This window comes from Labrus bergylta, chromosome 5 (genome assembly GCF_963930695.1).
Source record: "Labrus bergylta chromosome 5, fLabBer1.1, whole genome shotgun sequence".
Lineage (NCBI taxonomy): Eukaryota > Metazoa > Chordata > Actinopteri > Labriformes > Labridae > Labrus > Labrus bergylta.
The window spans coordinates 7,008,133-7,026,542 of record NC_089199.1 but is presented as its reverse complement, the minus strand read 5'-3'; the positions used below and the strand labels follow the sequence as shown (position 1 = coordinate 7,026,542).

General features: G+C 39.1%; 2 protein-coding genes across 3 annotated transcripts; one reads left to right on the top strand and one right to left on the bottom strand.

Moving 5' to 3' along the window:
• Window positions 1-444: 444 nt before the first annotated feature.
• rtf2 (replication termination factor 2) lies at window positions 445-17,523 on the bottom strand. Its single transcript, XM_020629367.3, has 9 exons — window positions 17,362-17,523; window positions 16,968-17,062; window positions 16,684-16,777; window positions 16,451-16,590; window positions 15,685-15,763; window positions 5,339-5,449; window positions 5,093-5,147; window positions 2,710-2,787; window positions 445-1,368 (listed from the first exon to the last, which is right to left on the bottom strand). The coding sequence occupies exons 1-9, from the start codon at window positions 17,428-17,430 to the stop codon at window positions 1,172-1,174; spliced, it is 918 nt and encodes a 305-aa protein (XP_020485023.2). The 5' UTR covers window positions 17,431-17,523; the 3' UTR covers window positions 445-1,171.
• Window positions 7,443-14,725, top strand: gcnt7 (glucosaminyl (N-acetyl) transferase family member 7). Of its 2 annotated transcripts, XM_065954655.1 has the most exons (5): window positions 7,443-8,384; window positions 10,820-11,093; window positions 11,568-12,309; window positions 13,306-13,401; window positions 14,065-14,725. In XM_065954655.1, the coding sequence occupies exons 2-5, from the start codon at window positions 10,887-10,889 to the stop codon at window positions 14,304-14,306; spliced, it is 1,287 nt and encodes a 428-aa protein (XP_065810727.1). In that variant the 5' UTR covers window positions 7,443-8,384; window positions 10,820-10,886; the 3' UTR covers window positions 14,307-14,725. The 2 variants fall into 2 exon arrangements, with proteins under 2 accessions (XP_065810727.1, XP_020485022.1); XM_020629366.3 differs by lacking the exon at window positions 10,820-11,093 and having other exon boundaries at window positions 7,444-8,384.
• Window positions 17,524-18,410: the final 887 nt, after the last annotated feature.

Here is an 18,410-nt window from a genome sequence, read left to right as displayed (position 1 = left end):
CTTGAATGTTCAATCAACTTTAGTAGATGACATCTGAGCATCACTATATGTTCGGCAGACAACAAACAACAGGACAATGAGCTGAAGTCTTATTTATGGAGTTGGATGCTGCCAGCTGAGCGTCCAGATCAGCACTCTTTAACACTTGACCTCATAGCAGATGTCATATTCACACCTCTGCATGTAAACACATGTAACCTGCCATACATAATGAGAGCTTTTTATAGTTTGTTTTCGGTGTGAATTTCCCCTTGAAGGGCACTACAGGGAGTTGATGCTGCTGCTGTCATCACTGGTAATTATTGCTCTTCATTGCACAGACAGCATTACACAGCAAGGCTTTATATCACATGGGGAAAAACACATATTAAAGGTGGCTGGTTTAGAGTTTTACCTGTGATATATGCTGTACAATACACACAGTAAGGAAAAAAATCACCTCCATAGAATTGAATATAAATTTATTTATTTTCCATGCACACACAAAAGAAAAAAAAGACATAGGACTGTCGGTCCTATTGCAAAATGTCTTAAGATCTTCAAAAAAAAAGTAAAAACAGTTCAAGATGGAAGCAACATTTTGGAAAATAATGAAGCCAATGGTACTCAAGACTGAAGAAGAGCACAGAGCTAAAGTATGCTACCTAAAATACAGCTGCTTCAATACACCAGCAAAATGGATTCAACTGTTGCTGTCAGATGGAGACTACACTGGTAAAACATATATAACCCACACATATTCATTCATAGATGAAGTCACATGAAACAGGGAGAATCAGATCAGATAAACTGAACAGTAAAGTCAAGATTTAAACCTTGCAGATGTTAGCTAAAATATCCGCACTCTATCCATCAGGAGGCAGCAGAGTGACAACGATGATAAAGTAACCCTGGCATCAATTCTCAAAGCACCTGTGACTGAGGACAGATACAGTGCAGAATTCATTGGGGAAGAAAAAATGTTGCAAAACAAAGAGTATGACCAGCTTGGGGAGGTATTAACAAAACGTTCACAACATGTAAACATGACGCTACAAGAGCCAAGAGACGGGTAGGGAATGGGTTTACATATTGATGTCTCTAACACGTTGTGTATGTTGGAGGGGTCTACATTAGTTTTGTTGAGGGAACAATCTTAAAAAATGTTGATATTTGCTCTGAGTGATGGTTACTAGAAGTGATATGGGGTGTGGGTGACCCAGTTGGATGTCTGGTCTTTGGTGCGTTTAGCGGAGCTGTGGGTGGTAAAAAGAGATTTGAAGACCTCAGACCTCTCCTCCATTTCCTGGATGGACCGCTTGTTGGAGGAGCTTAAAGAAAGCTTGGAGCCTATTGAGGAGCTCGAGGATCCCGAGGGTCCGGCCGCAACTGCAAAACATGACAAACAATACGATTTATTTTGTTATTGTGTTCATTGTCAGTTATTAATAATGATAATTATACCCGATGACCAAAAACATTGTATGATCTAATAAACATGTCAGCATAAAGCAGGGTGGGAGGGTCGTCTCAGGACGCAGGGCAGGACGTAAAGAGAAAACAGCGGTCGTAAGGTTCACAAGATATCCAAGATGGCAGGCGACAAAAGTCTGACGCTCTGATTACAGTTTTTGCCTTTATATCTATGCTACATGTTATTGGACTAATTCCATTTGCAAAAGTAGAGACGTGTATTTAATATTCTGCAGTCTCATTATTCTTGAGAGAAAAGTGCTGTTACCCACTAGGGGTGCAAACAAGTTAAATAATAATAAATAATAATGGGTTACAAAAAAAATGTAATCGATAATCGTTTTGTAGTCCACATTTTTGTAAAGTTTCTTGTTGCATTGTGGGTTCTAGTATAGGCCTAATTCAAAACAGAAAAAAAGGAGCACACTCAAACAGAAATAAAACTTCAGGTGCACGAGCGCAAAAAGAAAATAGGTGACAAACAAAGCGCTGATAAAGGCTCTGTGCTGAAACGCGTACGTTATTGATCCGTACGCTGTATATCCCTTTAATTTACCCCCCTATGAATTCACAATGAACAAAAAGTCCCAAAAAAAAACAAAATATGCAATATGATATACAAAAGTTCAGTTCAAATTGTCTTTTAAATCCAAAGAAAAAGAAGGACTTTCACTTTGCGATCACCGCCTTACTTCGCCAACCCAATGACGTTTGATCATCCAGGACAGAGCAGCATCACTCGATGTTTTCCTATAGTTTGGAATTTTAGATGATTATTTAAAAATAATTTAATAACTACCAAAAGGAAAAACCTTATAGGGAGAAATAGCTCATAGCGGACGGACGAGCGAGATTGAGTCTTTGTCTTTGTCAACAAAATGTTGCTGTCAAAACAGCTTCAACGTGTGATGAGTGCGCATTGATGTCTGCACGTCCGCTCGCCACACTCACTGCTCTAATTATAATCAAGTGTTGTAATCAAGATGCGTCTGTGTGAATTTTTATTTGAGGTTTGCTGTCTGTTGAAGTAAGAAAATAAACATTAATACAAAGGCCTATTACTAACAATTATTAAAACCCCGAAGATTCAAATGAATCAATAGATACAGTCGGCATCGCGTCATAGTTGGGGGCGGGGCCTCCCGTGGGGGAAAAGAATCACAGAAAAAAAAAAGAACTACAAAACAATTACTCGAGTGCTCAAGGAACAGTAATCGATTAGAGAAAATTTAGCATTTCTGCACCCCTATTACCTACCTGGCTGGCTGTTTTCACCTCCGTTCTGTACTGAGCTTCCTCCTGCTGCCTCCTCTGGTGTAGATTGGGTTTCATCGGCTGGAGGGAAACAAAAGTCAGACAGTTTGATTTAGAAAGAGGACTTCCTTTTTCTTTGTTTTATTATTAACAGTAAACACTTGATATGATTTCTATTTTAGTAGATGTACACATGGATAATGTTTAAATAGTTTAAATCGTTATTGTATTTATTCACCACAAACGGCCTGGGTATATGATGACAAGGAAATGCACTGAATGTTTCTCATTCACATTGAAATATTTTTTTAATTTTATTTATGGCTTTTTACTGTGTTTTTTTAAATACACCCTGTTCATTTACATGGAGATACTAGTTTGTCATATTTACCCATATACCAATGTTTTATCTGATATCTTAGCGTATCATTTATTACATCAAGTGTTTCTGAGCCTACACCCTTCTTCTTCACTTCTGAGCCGAGGGCACCATCCTGTTCTAAAAAAAATCAACAGGAAACCACGCCAAGGTTCTCTGAGGACACAGAACAGAGGAAGTCTCTGATCTAAGCTTTGTAAGCACATTGTTACATCACTCTACCTGTTTCAACATCACTATCTATAGACTTTGAATGTTTTAGCCTTTTGTGCATATGGAGCCTCGGTGGTTTCATGGAGGACAGGGAATCTAAAGCAAACCCTTAAATTATTAAGTTGTGCTCTCAATTGAATAATTCATGCCAAATTGCCAATGGATAAATGGATTTTAGATTGGTTTTGGCACTATGACAGGCTGCTTTTAACTCTGCCTCTCCAGCATCTGGGCTAAAAAAAAAAAAAAGCCAACAGAGCCACTCCTTGATGAAAAATATACAGACACTGTATTGGTTTACTTCTGCCGCTACAGAAGTTTGTTTTTCTCCACATTCCAGCTACGAGACAATGGCCACAGTACGTGTTGCTTCAGCGGACAGGGGTTAGGGTTACATCAGGTGTACATCAACATACAAACCTTGCAAATGATTTAAAAGACAAAACATATATGGTGTATGCGGTATTCAGCTTCTTTAACTTGCTCTATGGCCTTGTCCTTTTAATTAAGAGGCAAAACAGTTGTTTATTAATGTAATATTAATGATAAATAATCATGAATGATCAAGGTATGGCGGCAAGGTTAGTCAGGATCTAATGGTGAAATATATTTTTCAAATTTATACAATAAAGAGAAAAACCATAAGACAGAAATTAAGCTTTTATAGTTGATATTACAGTATTAAAAGGGATCGCGTATCAGAAGACATATTCTTGCACTACGACCCCCCCCCCCCCTCTACCGTCAAACAAAAATTGTGGGATGGGAAACCTAACTAATTTCAGTGCGTTAGATCCATTCCAGTATATAGCCTACGTTACAACCTCAGACAGACAGAATGAGCTGGCTCCAAGGGAGCACACCTACTTAGGTGTTGCTGTTATTTGCTGGCACTTTTTTTTTCATTCTTTTTATAACGTACAATGAAGATAAATACTTCGTTTTTTTGGGAGAGGATATTACTTGATTGCTTGTGTCACAATTTACTTTTACTGCAAACACTGACACCCGCTCTGACACGAGGAGGAGGCGGTGCCCTTTGGTCAGTGAACGTGCAATACCGGTGGATCTGAGTGTCAGATAGAAACAAGCAGAGGACACCAGGGGACTCAATCTGAGAAAATCACAATTTAACGCTACTTTTAATTACCCGCCACTTTGGTCAGTAGGTTAAGTCGACATTACCTTGTGTGTGCACTAAAACCAAACATGTGTATTTAAACCGCCGATTACGATATCGCAAAAATCCATGTAGCCGGAAAGTCTAATACTGGTGCCAGTACTCATTCCAGTATACCTCTCAGGCCTAGAATAAAATAATCTGTCAATAAAATTGAGAGCATAAATGATCTTTGTTGTTGTTGTTTTTGTTGTTGATGACCAGTCTCTGCATTCAAGAGACTCAGATAAGAACATTAATTTAGGATAGGAGTTGTACACATACTCATATTTATAGGGACTTTATTAAATACGACAGAGACATACAGAACTCTGTGACTAATATGTAATAATCTGTCACTTCATGATAGATTTGCTATTTTTTTTCAATGACAAAATGATGACCAATAACGTTTACAAATTTCAACAACTAGCATGGGAGTTTTAACAAATTCACACAGCGAGCCTATGGTCGGTGAGTATGACCACTGCAGTTTAGAATGCCAGATATGACACATCACTTCAAATTAGAAATCATGTAATGGGGACAAAGGCTATGGGAGTACAGATAATGTATAAATGTGTTCATGAGTAGTCTGTATAAGCTTCAGAATGCCAAAAGGGGGTAACACAAACCTTTAGTTTCTGACGCTGTAGACACAGTTTCAGCAGCTTTGCTCTTCTTTGATTTCTGAATAAGGAAGAGAAGAGTTTACCTTTTGTCAATCAACTCTGATGAATCATCAAATGCATTTGGCTCTTATTAAATAAATAAACTACAAATCCCTCTCAAAACCAAATAAAACAATTCTTAATTGATTTGCCCACTCTAAAAGCTCATCATTGAACATTAGCTGTAATTCTGGTTGAATTAAAACCCACCTTAGTTTTGGCTTTGCTCCGCCTCTCTGCCATCTTCTCGGTCAATTTCTCCACTTCCTCCTTAGTGCCGTTAAGAACCACAACATCCTCATCCTTAAACGGGTCCCCACACTAAAACACAAAGGTACGAGATGCTGTCTCACACTGAAGACAAACTTTTTCAACAAATGTAAAGGCAGTTCATATTAAAGGAAGAAAATAAACAGCTCATGCAGCATTTAAACAACTCTGTAAGTCAGAGATTGGGACTGTATGATAATTCAGTGTCTTTAATCACTAACTGTTACTGGAGTAACAGCGTAATAATAGGGCTGTATAATCGGATTTATTGTTTTATTGAATGTGTCCTGACTCTAAACTCAACAACAAAAATGTTGACTATATGAAGTTTTTCCAGTGTAAAGTCAATACAAATAGTGTAACAATGTTGAATTTAATGACCATCATCAGTTCCTCCCTTTAAATGTTCATGTGATTGTTTTATATTGTGATATACAATGATGAAGTCATTGCCCCACCTTGTACAGAATGAATGCTTTAGTCAAGTGTCAAATATGATGAGTTCAACTCGTGAGAACATGTTAACAATATCTTAAAATGATGATGTCATCTTGCATCTTCTATGTTCAAGACTTTCGTAATTTGCTTTCAAATTGTGTGCTTTATTTAGCTTGAATGGCCTTTTTTGCTTTTGCTAGGTGCCCAACAATAAGCAGTCCTATGATCAGTTCTTATACTTAAGAGTATGTGACTGAGAGGAACATCAAATTAATTCAAAGAATGATTTCTCCTTTTTACCTAAAACCACACCAACACCACTCTGGATGCGTTACCACAACAGGCTATTTAAACGCACAGAAGTGTATGACATCACCGCTGATTCAGTAAAAATAATAAAGGCAAGGTTTGAGGGGGCACAACAGGTGAGGAGACGTGGTCCTACTTTGACTTGCAAAGCACTGTTTTGCCTTTCCAACTCAATGACATTTTTTTCAAATGGTTTGTGAGGTTATCTGCGGCTAGGATTAGACTGAAATAGCGAATAGTAAAATAAAGATAATGATAAACTTTATTGATCCCCCATGGGGGAAATTTTTTAATTACAACAGCTCAAGAAAACAGGAAACAGGAATATAATTATTAAAAATAACAAGAAGTGAAAAATCCGACATATGTACATCAGTTAAATAAAGGGAGAAACAAATACAATAATAGAATAATACCAGGTATGTACACTTCCACTTGTGGAAAGACTTATTAATATTAAAAACACACAGTGTGTAGCATTATTGAGGTGGGGATGCTGTTAAAGAGTCTGATTAAACAGGCTGACGGCAGATGGGATGAACGACCTGTGGTAGCGCTCTGTCTTGCAGGGTGGGTGTCTCAGTCTGCTGCTAAAGGAGCTGCTCAGGGCCCCCACAGTGTCATGTAGGGGGTGAGAGGGGTTGTCCATGATGGATGTCAGCTTCACTAACATCCTCCTCTCACCCACCTCCTCTACAGAGTCCAGAGGACAGTCCAAGACAGAACTGGCCCTCCTGACCAGTCTGTTTAGTCTCTTTCTGTCTCTCTCTGTGCTCCCTCCTCCACAGCAGACCACTGCATAGAAAAGTGCAGACGCCACCACAGTGTCATAAAAAGTCCGTAACAGAGTCCTGCACACTCCAAAGGACCTCAGTTGCGTCAGAATGAATCAAGCCATTCCATATGCAAATGAGTAGTTGTTGTTTTTTTATGGTGAAAATAAATACATAACCATGTCATTTCTAAGGAACTTGGTGAACATCCAAATGATGTCAAGTACTTCACTTTTACTCTGTTGACTCTGACAGAAAACCATGATGACGGAGGGGGGCTTGTGTATGAAACTCAGTGGAAAACACATTCTCTGAAAAATAAATAATTAAGCATAGTTGTAAGGCTGGATTACATAAATGTGTTATTATAAAAAAAGAAGTACACTACAGTCACATGAATGCCACAAATTAAAAAAAAGGAAAAACACACCCACACAAAAGCACAGATATTAAACCCCTGAGTAACCAGCAGAGGGTCTATTGTGTTGCCGTAATGCAGACTCAGTGGGTGTGAACTCCGGCCATGTGCTCTGTTCAACACAAGAGGGATAATCTCAGAAGCTGACCAAGCAGCAAACAAACTCCGACCGTCACTCTGCTGCTGCTGCTGCTGCCGCTGCCGCTATTACCACAGATCTGGTGAGCAGAGCATCTTATCAGCACATCAGCTAGCAGGCAACCCTGCTTCAGCACTACACCGGATTCTTGTCAAGAAACACGACAGAAAAAAAATGGCCAAAATGCGTGCCTCAAACTAGGCAAAACAAACTGGATTTTAACCCATTTGAGGGTCCAAATACGAGAGAAATTATGGAAAGAGAGACAGCAAAAAAGGAACGATGCAAAACACCAGTGAGTAGGAAACTGTATGTGGGAGGAGAGTGGAAAAAACCTTAGGGAGTGAGTGTGTGTGTGTGTGTGTGTGTGTGTGTGTGTGTGTGTGTGTGTGTGTGTGTGTGTGTGTGTGTGTGTGTGTGTGTGTGTGTGTGTGTGTGTGTGTGTGTGAGAGGTAGGTGGAATTGTGTATCTGTGTGTCAGGTGTACGCCTGGGTGTTACTGCTGGTAACCAGGCAGGGACAGACCTTGTCTCATGGGGGATGTTTAGGGGTGGGGGCGACTTCATCAGCATTTAATTAATCCATGTACAGGGGAAAAGAAGCATACGCAGAGCACTCTGTCTCATCCTGACAAGGTCTCAGACAGCACAGCATTCTACATCACAAGGAAACGACGATGAAATAACCAGATATAGCGGCAACATCGAGGATAACAGAAACTTCTCAGCTCTTGCCCCTTGTTGTTGCTGGTGATGATGGCGTATAGATGCAAACAACTCGTGCCCACCTCTGGAGTCTGGATGGATTGTAGTAAGGAGCTCGGAGTTGCCGTTTATTAAAATGAACTGGCACTTCTGCATAATGCTTTACTTCTTCCTCGTAAGGACTACAGACTGAACTACCTCCAAGGTAATCGACAAACCTGGTACTGTCTTTGCCATGCTCGTCTTTACTTTATCTGTGTGCGTTTCTGTGTTACACTGATATTAGCACGTAAATAATTACATTATATCGACTATAAATACCAAAGTTTAACCATTACCAGAGTTTAACCATTACCAGAGTTTAACCATTACCAGAGTTTAACAATTACAATGATACTATATGATCATATCATATAATATGGATACCACTGCTACAAAAATAGAAGTCCTAGGCACCCAATATTGAGTCATCTTTGGTTTTTAATTACCAACAATTGCAAGCAAACTCCTGCTGTCTCAATTAAACAAGTGCTTTTTTAAAGCTTTTTGATACTACCAATCGTTTAAATAACTTGTATCTATTTGAAACACGTCGCATCAGAAAGTATACACGACAACAAAGACAACATTAACCATCACAACATATGTGAGAGATGTGGAATACTTGCCTTTAATTTTGTCAGAGCAAACAAAAAAAACAAGAAACAAACTACATGCAAAACCAATAAGCTTTTCCTGGTTTACATGTTCCAAGTAGTTTTATCTGTCAATCTTGGTGTGAAAGAAGGAAGGTGTGTGTTTGAGACAGGAGGTTAGACAAATATACATTTCCATAGCAACCCTTCTTCTATGGAAATTTGTATCTGTGGAGCAACAGGGTTTTTACAGCAGTGGGTTTCACTGACAGTGGATTAAAAGCCTTCAGAGGTGGGAGCTGGCAATAACGTACTGTATGTATATTTCTCTTTAAGATAAAATAAGATAATCCTTTATTCTTCTCACAACAGAGAACTTCATAGTTAGCTCAGTTTTAAATCTTTCGTATGGCAGCATAGAATATAGGTAAATGAGAACTGTATCTCGGTCTCAATGCTCACAAATGTAACGTGCCTAAATACAAACTGTGACAGCCACTGTTATAAACTGGTGTACAGAACCTGAAAGAAACTATTTGTTTGCATGTCCTGAGATTGCCTTACACGAGCAAACAGTCAGAAAGAAGACTATCGATTTGGTATATTTGTTCATGTATGTCAATATCAAAAGGACCACAAATTTTCCTCTGACCTAACGGAGGTTCAAAGGATCAATATTATTGGAAAATAACATTATGTGTTTAAACAGTAGACCAATGTGTGCAGGGTATTATTCTTCAGATTTTAGACTCCGATTCAATTAAGATAACTATATTTATCTCAATGGCAAATCATTTTTACAGCCTTTCAAACCACATAAAGAAGGAAATTAATAAAAACCAAAACGAAACAAACCCAGCCATCAGCAGACGTCAAAGTGTAAGTGAAGGCAGATCCTCCTTATCAGGGTATTGCCCTCCTCTTAACTCTTCTTCAGTTTGAACGTTTTGGCACGCCTCATACCTCACTAAAAATTGTGTTTATCTACTTAATGCTATCTAATGAACTTTGCACTAGCAGCTGTTGTAGAATTCCTGAATTTTTAGATCCTCTGTCAAGGCTTGTTCAGTGAGTCTCTGTTTCAATTGATGATTCAACTGCTTGCATGAATGCTTGAAGTTGCCATCTGTTACAGTAAAGTGGTTTCTTTTCACCCATAGCAGCCTGTTCTACATTGTTTATCAACTGTTATAGATCATTTCTTATTTTTATGAAACAGAGGCTATAACCAGAAGTTGTCTGTTATTCCCACATGATCATTTTTCAATATACTGTATATTTCTAAGGTTTATATTTTGTATTGTCCAACTTATTTTTAACCAACTTGCTGGTCATTTCAAAACCTCTTCCATTCTATCCCATGTTATAGCCAGGATTTAAAAAAAAAAAATCCAAGGATCTGAGGAAAGGACAGTGGATAGAGAAGGAAACATGGGTGAGAGAGTGGGGCGTAACATGTGGCATAGTGCCATGGGGTCTGAGTCCGCCCAGGGCTGCCAGCCTCGAGGACTATCCTCGACTAACCCTAACCCTAAGCCAAAAAAAAAGGAAGAACAGCTTATAATACATTTTGATAAATTAATATCACATTCATTCCAATATACTTCAGGTATTCTAACTTAATAAATATATATATGAGAATATGTCTTGCAGGTTATGTGTCTATTTTCTGCTTAATAGGCCAGAAATATGACACTAAACTATATTTCTTGAGCTAAAAACTGACTTTATCAATTAGTGCTAACCTACATTTTTAACCCTATTTAATATTCCTCGGGACACGACTCAAAATAACTGATCTGGGTTGAATTCAACTTGTTCATTCAGTTTAACTCTGAAGAAGGCCTTGTGCCCAAAAGTGCAAGGCTTTGTTTATAGTGATGTGAGCCAAATAAACTAGTGCAATGATTGAGTGTTTTGTCCTCCTGAACCATGAATTTGAAATGTGCTGCCTTTTTTATTTTTTTTTTAACTGATCTGGGTGTTTTTTTGTTTTTCTTTGCAGGGTTTTTTTTTTTTTTTTTTTAATCTGTGGTGGAGCAGCAGCCTAGAAACAGTAAAGCTGGGCTATTATGTGCCAGATTGAAGGGACCAAATGCAGCTTCCTGTTGTGTCTGGGGATGAGTATTATTATCTGTTCAGTTATTTACTTGAGGACTAGGGCGCCGACAGAGCCCAAACCTCTGGAGACCGCAAGTTTCAGGGCCCTCTCCGGTGAATTTAAAGCTTTTCTGCCTGGCTTGGACAGAGGATTTAAGTGGCACCGACACGACAGCCAAGTATGTTTCACTCACTTTTTAGTGTCAAAATCTAAGTTAAACATTGCAGTGGGCATAGACCCATCACCCTGGACAGTTTTTTTCTCAGCAATGACCTGGCCGGTTTTTCTGGATCAAATTTTATGTCATATATTTGTTCATGTTTTGTTTGACAGCTTTAAGCTAAAAATGAATGGCTTACATCAGTACAGAACAAAGCATCCACTTATTCAAATTTGTATTTGTTTAGCGACAGGCACAGGTATGTAAACCGATACCACACAATGCAGCATTTCACAGCCTAACCTAATTTGCAATGCATGTCCCTTGATGGTGCTTTAAAACACAACCAATACACAAGGGATAACGACTATCACAGAATACTTGTGTGAGGAATATCTGAAAAAACCTTACTGAAAATGTGGGTAATGATGCTTTTTTTCCCTATGTTTCCATGACATGGGTTTTAATAATGTTTGTTCTTTCTATCTACAGGCTGAACAGTTGATTCTTAACAGTGGCCTGCAGTGTTCTGATCTGACCAGACACTTACACTTCATCACAAAACCTCTGAGCCATGAGGAGGTGGACTATCCTTTAGCCTTTATTTTGACTGTACACAAGGAGCTGGGGCTTCTTGTGCGCCTGTTGCGGGCTATATACATGCCCCAAAATGTCTACTGCATCCATGTGGATGCTAAGGCTCCGCTGGAGTACCAGGAAGCGGTACGGAGACTAGTCAGCTGCTTTAAAAACGCATTCCTCTCAAGCCGCAGCGAGACAGTGACCTACGCTGGGTTTTCCCGCCTGCAAGCAGATTTGAACTGCATGACAGATCTAGCAAAGTCCAAGATAGGCTGGAGAAAGGTGGTGAATCTGTGTGGACAGGATTTTCCTATAATGAGTAACCTGGAGCTGGTGCGGTACATGCAGAGCAAAGAGTGGAGGGACATAAACATGACGCCAGGGGTGAAGCAGCCGATGTCTATGAGACACAGGACGCAGCTCCAGCACCGGGAGATCACGGGGTCACATGTAGTACGGAAAGGTCAGAGTTTTAAGAAAGGTCCTCCTCCACACAGGCTGCAGATTTATTTTGGAACAGCCTACTATGCCCTCACAAGGGCGTTTGTAGACTTTGTTCTGAAAAGCCCGATAGCCAAAGACTTCTTGGAGTGGTCCAAAGACACGTTCAGTCCAGACGAGCACTACTGGGTGACGCTCAATCACATCAAAGGTAAAACTGCCAATTCAAATAGGAACAGACATAAAGAAAATTTCTACTAAAGCAGCTGCTCTGTAGCACACATCCTGGTATGAAATGTTTAATTATTACTGCTCCCAAGGTTGGTATGTTTTTATGTGGCTTTTGTTTGTAGAAGGATTATGAGAAAAACAATTGCCTGTTTGCATGGAAGGGTGTAGAGAAAGAACCCATTAAATACCATAAAACAGACAATCATATCAAGCTAATTTGAGTCTTGTACATTTCCAGATATGTCGAGACGTATATTGAGGTTGCACTTGTGGATCCTCATATCACAGAAGCATGACAAAACTTGTCTCAATGGAGGTCGAAGCTCTTTTACTGCACAAAAAAAAGAAAGATGTGATATTGTGTCTAAAATAAGGATGTTTATCTGATAGCAACACAATAAATGTTTAGGATGCTTTCCCTTCCCTCCCTACATGTAAATATATACTTTTGGGGGCTTTTTATACATGTAATTTCTTGATTGTTTTGCATTTCTAACTTGAAATAAGGCTAAATGATGCATGTTTTAGGGAACTGATTTGTTTACTTCTTGGTTTCATCAATTTTATAGGGCTACATTTTTGTAGCTTTGCACTTTCCATAAAAGCAGAAGGAAAGTTCAACTGGTCATGTGAATGTGGCTAAGACTGTTCCACATTTGAACTTTTACTTTGACACAGGCACAAATGAATGCATGACTGGAACTATCTCAAAAACGATATGATTCAGATGTATCGAATAAAGGCCCAAAGCTTCAGGACTTTCGGGCTGGTTTGGCAAATGCAGGTCTGGTTAACGTCCCCATCTCTTATACAGAGTAGCACACACTCAGCCCCCTCCCTAATCTTTTCTATGAGAAGCATCCAGGAATCACTCCCACACAGTGGCTGATAAACTCCCAAACAGGCCTTAGCATATCTTTATAATTCAATAAGATTGTATAATCATGCCTTGCTTTGTTTGGTTATGTGTTTGAAGACGCTCCAGGCAGCCACATAGACGGAGGTTGGGCAGGAAACATCCGAGCAATCAAGTGGAGGGATCAAGAGGGAAGGACACACAATGGCTGCAAAGGTACCGCACACAACAGGGTGTACAATAATGAGCACCTGTTTAACTTGTGAACCACCGGAGTTATCTAAGGTCCAGCTTAATCTCAACTAGTCTTTTTCTTGCTAGTTTCTCGTAACTCCTATAAAACTTACGTTATTTTTAAATACATTACATTATGGTGACCAGATTCACTTCTATATATACAGAAATGAGTCCTGATGATATTGGTATACCTCTCTCATACTCCATTCATGTTTTATGGACTAAAAATGGTCTTTACTTAAACTTTGTCCTACATAGTTTCCAGACTGCAGGACAAATTACAGACTAAGCCATAATTTACTCAACAACAGATGACAAGAAGATGGATTTAAGAATTTATCTGATTTGATGTACTCTTACGTTTAATCTGTCCTTTGTAAGACCTTTGCAGGTTAAGGTAAAAACAATGATGTACTCTTACGTTTAATCTGTGTTTTGTAAAACTGTTGCATGTTAAGGTAAAAACAAGTCCCTTTTTGTAACATTCAAAATAAATACTGAGTAACTCAACATTACTGCAACAGAACACAAACCATCTGACAAACAGAGAGACTATTGTGAATCTTTTTTTTTTCTACTTCTGAAGACTTCAGCCTGATATTTTGTGTTCAAAACTAAGAGCAAAATGTGACTGTTTTCCAGGACGTTATGCACGAGACATCTGTGTCTTTGGAGTGGACGATCTGTCGTGGATCATCAACAAGAAAAGCATGTTTGCCAATAAGTTTGAGAGCAAAACGTTTCCCGAGGCTCTGGACTGCCTGGAGAAGTGGCACAGGAACAAGGTGTTAAACCAGGCAACTGTTCCCATAGAGCCATCATGGCTGCTTACCACACAGAGCAACTCAAGCACGGAATATTACAACAGCAGTGCTGGAGCATGAAGACGATGTTGGGATCATAAACAAATGGCTCGCAACAGACAAATCAGATTATTTGCACTCGATCAGTGGCTGTTGTAAAGTGTGAGATAGGAAAAAAACTGCACTGAGAGCAGCGGGATGATTCCTGCTGACAGGTTATTGTTAAAAGATGTGTTTGTCCATTATAAAACTGTAAGATGGCTGTGCAAGACTGTGTAGGCTACTAAGACTTACGCAATCCAGTTAAAGCTAAAGAATGAAGATTCCCAATAAACAAACTAATAGTTGAACCTATTACACTACGCTAGGTATAACATAACCAACTGAACATGTATTTAATGTTGTTTAACTTTGTTAACATTTTGTATTGTTTTACTTAATAATGTCAATGCCCTTTAATGAAATTGCATAAATAAAGACAATGACACTAGAATAAACCACCAATGTTTATGCCTCTGCCAACTAGTCAAGTGGAAGTTTACATCCATCAGTTTATCAAATATGAGAGAGTACTCAGACCACTTACAGCACCAACACACAAGGGAATATCTGCAGGCAGTTTGGGAAAAATTTGTATTTCCTTATAAGTCTATCAAAGCAGAAGCTTTCCAAGAAAGAGAGACTTTCCCACAAAAGCCCTGTAACTTCTCTGGCAAAGTCAAACAACTGATCTGTGCCAAGATGCTTTCATGTCCACAGAAACAAAATCAGCGACTACATACCATCTGCTCCAGTGTTCTCCCTTATATTGTCTTAAATGAGAAAAACCAGAAATAGCTTTTAAGTTACTTAAAACTAACAGGTCAGGACCTAAACTGGTTCACAGGCATGCTTCTGTGAGAATCCCACGTGGCTCAATTTGAGTCACGGCCAGAACAGCGCTTAAAAGAGGAACAGTGAAGTGTATTGATGCCAACAGTTTAGAAATATTTCATAACCTTACTGGAAAGCTGACATTATTGAACTAATATAAACTGTTTTGTGCTTTTTATAATCTGACTTGTGTTTTCAACATTTGTCTTGTCTATATGAGCAACTGTTTGTGCCTCAATAACACATGACAGCTAGTGAATTATAGACATGAACATCGAGACAGGGGGCTGTTTTAGCCCTGTAACTGACTGATGACCAATCACGTGTACCCTGCTTCTCTCACAATGACAGCAGGCACAGCTCCAGCCCCGCATGTGATAAAGCGGTAAAGATAAAGGATGGATGAGGATATCAAGGCTCTGCAAAAAAAAAAAAAAACCTCTGCAAAATATTCAGAGACCAGTTTGATAAAGGAAAAATGAAAAACTATTAGGAGAAGTAACCAAATGGCACAGCAAATGATTGGTTTATAGCATAAGGTTGACTAGGACAATAATAATCTAAAATTATATGCAATGTCTCTTACCTTGTGGCAGATTTCGGTCTTAACCTCCTTCATGGCTCTGTCAGAAAAGACGCAGCCGCAGGATTGCAGGTAAATAAATCTGAAAATGGTAACAATGGGGTAAGTATTATCAAAAGCATCCATTCAACCTTTTGATCATTTCTTGCTCAATAAAGATTCATACCAGAATGCTGGAGTTAATATCATATCTGACATATATCACGGCTTTCCACAAGTGCCTGTTGTTTATTCTTGAGAGATATTTTGACTAACAAGTTGCGACTGGCTTTTCAAGTACATTTTAGCCTCCACTAAAATCGTTACAATAATGAGAAAGGCGCCTGTCCGTCTGCCTCAACCCAACCCTGTGTGTGTGAGTGTGCGGACGTGGGAGCAGACTTCAGTGTTCAAATAATATTTGCAAAAAAATAATTCAGAATGGAAGAAGAATTACATTACCGCATTTACCGGTAGATGGTCATCATCATTACCCTATCACAATGCATCTTGATAGCGTATTATTAACTTAATATTCAGCAACCTGTTATGCTTGGTTACAGTCTGATGTCATATTGTAACACACCACAGGGCACATAGTAGACTAATACATATTGATAATTAAAGGCTAAAATAAGGTCTCCTTACTAGTAGATAAAGTCTAAATTAAGTACAGAAAGCTTGGTGGTCATTTTGATCGTAAACTGGAAAACATTTGCAGTTATACAGAAAACCTTACATTCCCTCTATATTACATTTTAGTTGTAGACTCTTTGCATGTTTAAGTTACCTGTGCTTGCCATTCATCTCCAGTCCTACAACAGGGCAAATGAACATGCCACAGTGGACGTCCTCATATCTGTCCCCTTTAGTGTTTCTTCTCTCTCCCTCCCACACCGGGTTATCAGTCAAGTTCAGCTCTTTTATATCCTGCAGAGAGGGTAGACGCACAGACATGAGAACAACTACACACGAACCTACAGATAAATACAAAACAAGTGTCAACAACTAGCAAAACCTTACCTTGATCCCACGGATATGGGCTACCGCCTCAACATTTGGTCTCTCAGCAGTCTTATCCAGAAGGTATTCAATGACAGCATCTTTATTGAAGAGCCTGAATGGACATCATAAGATCACCATGAGACTTGTTTTGTTTTTTTTTACCCAGAATTATATACAAAACTCGGTATCACAACAAGTCCTCAGGTCTGCAGAACTGTACCTACGCAGACCATCTATCAACTAATACAATGTATATCCGATAACTCAGAAACATCAGAAATCATCGGAAAGGCAAGTCTCACCTTCCCAGTTCACAGGAAACGATGGGACGTTTGAGTTTCTCCTGGCTCAGGGCACAGTATTTCCATCTGGCAGCCAACTCTGCATTTTTATCAACCTAGACACATGAAGAGGGTAAGACAACACAACATGCATACCCATTATAGTTTATTATTTATGTCACATTAGCGTTAAGTGTTTTTTTATGGAAAACTAACTAACCAGAGCTAGCTGTTAAATAATTGTACACAATGCCTCACAAGAAAAAAAAAAAGCGTCTCACAATTTTGACACAGCTTAAAGTATTTGAGTGTGTAACTCTGTACTTTTAAGGACAGCTAATCATTAGCAACCTAGCATCCGCTTTCGACAACATCGCTCACGTTGCTGCGTTTAAAAAAGGAAGACAACACGCACCTTTTCGACTTTTTTGGGTCCTTTTACCAATTCGTGTCTTTTGGGAATCGTGCCTCCATCACATCCCATCTTGAAAGCGTGTTCTTAGTTAAAACAACAACACAGTTCGCGTACTCTGGACAAAGCTGCTGGCGGGCAGGAAGTGATTCGCTTGTAAACAAACAACGAGAGAACGGCAAAGCTCGCGGGATGTTCGATTTAATTTAAGGACGCCCCCTCGTGGCTCAAACGCTTGAATCTCTTCAGGTGTATTTTGAAGCTTCAACCACGGTGTGGAAGCATCACTCCACATGTAAGGGTACTAGTTTATTATCGTAAAACAGCAAGGAGGGGGAGATCGCAAAAGGATTGAAACACAACAGAGACATATTAAAAGAACACAATTTTAAATTTTAACAAAAATATAGAAGATTAATCAAACCTACTTCACAAGGTTATATAATACAGAGAATGTGCCTGACTTTTATTTATAACTTTGTCAATATTTGGGATTTAGGTTTTCACCAGCATTTTTCTTTGGTTCTGATGCACTGGCTGCTTTAGCCGTGCGTGTACTCGTGAAAAAACACTTTACGAGACTGACTCCATACTGACTTACAGCCCATCCATCTAGTAGACATTTCTCCATCAGCCATTGAACCTAGAACTAGTAAGTGACATTAGTCTGGCTTTCAGGCCTGTTGTAAGAGTGGTCTAAAGATGAAAGTTTCCTTAGAAGATAGTTCAATGAGTGCTAATTAGATCTGTTTCCTGTGCCTTGAAGGCTGCAGATTAGTTTACTATCGACGGTGCTGTCCAAGAGCGACCATTAGTTTGGGGAATACCTCAGTGGAGACATCTCTGGCGGCATGACTGATAATCTGTGTGGGAAACAAAACTGGATAAAAACACAGCATTGGACTTCATTTTGGCTGAGAAAAGTAGATTTCAACCTCTTTACACTCACCACAGACAGGCAGATGTTATAGGCGTTTAAATTGTTGCAAAATGAAGAGATATAAGCAAAAAACATTTCTCCATCTTGCCTGTTGGTTCGATTGGTTCTTCCT

Coding starts and splice junctions, on each gene's coding strand:
- gcnt7 (XM_065954655.1), top strand. CDS start 10,887: ATGTGCCAGATTGAAGGGACCAAATGCAGCTTCCTGTTGTGTCTGGGG. Junction 11,094..11,567: donor GGCACCGACACGACAGCCAA/GTATGTTTCACT, acceptor TTCTATCTACAG/GCTGAACAGTTGATTCTTAA. Junction 12,310..13,305: donor GACGCTCAATCACATCAAAG/GTAAAACTGCCA, acceptor ATGTGTTTGAAG/ACGCTCCAGGCAGCCACATA.
- rtf2 (XM_020629367.3), bottom strand. CDS start 17,430: ATGGGATGTGATGGAGGCACGATTCCCAAAAGACACGAATTGGTAAAA. Junction 17,063..17,361: donor GACCCAAAAAAGTCGAAAAG/GTGCGTGTTGTC, acceptor TCATGTGTCTAG/GTTGATAAAAATGCAGAGTT. Junction 16,591..16,683: donor CCCATATCCGTGGGATCAAG/GTAAGGTTTTGC, acceptor CCCTCTCTGCAG/GATATAAAAGAGCTGAACTT.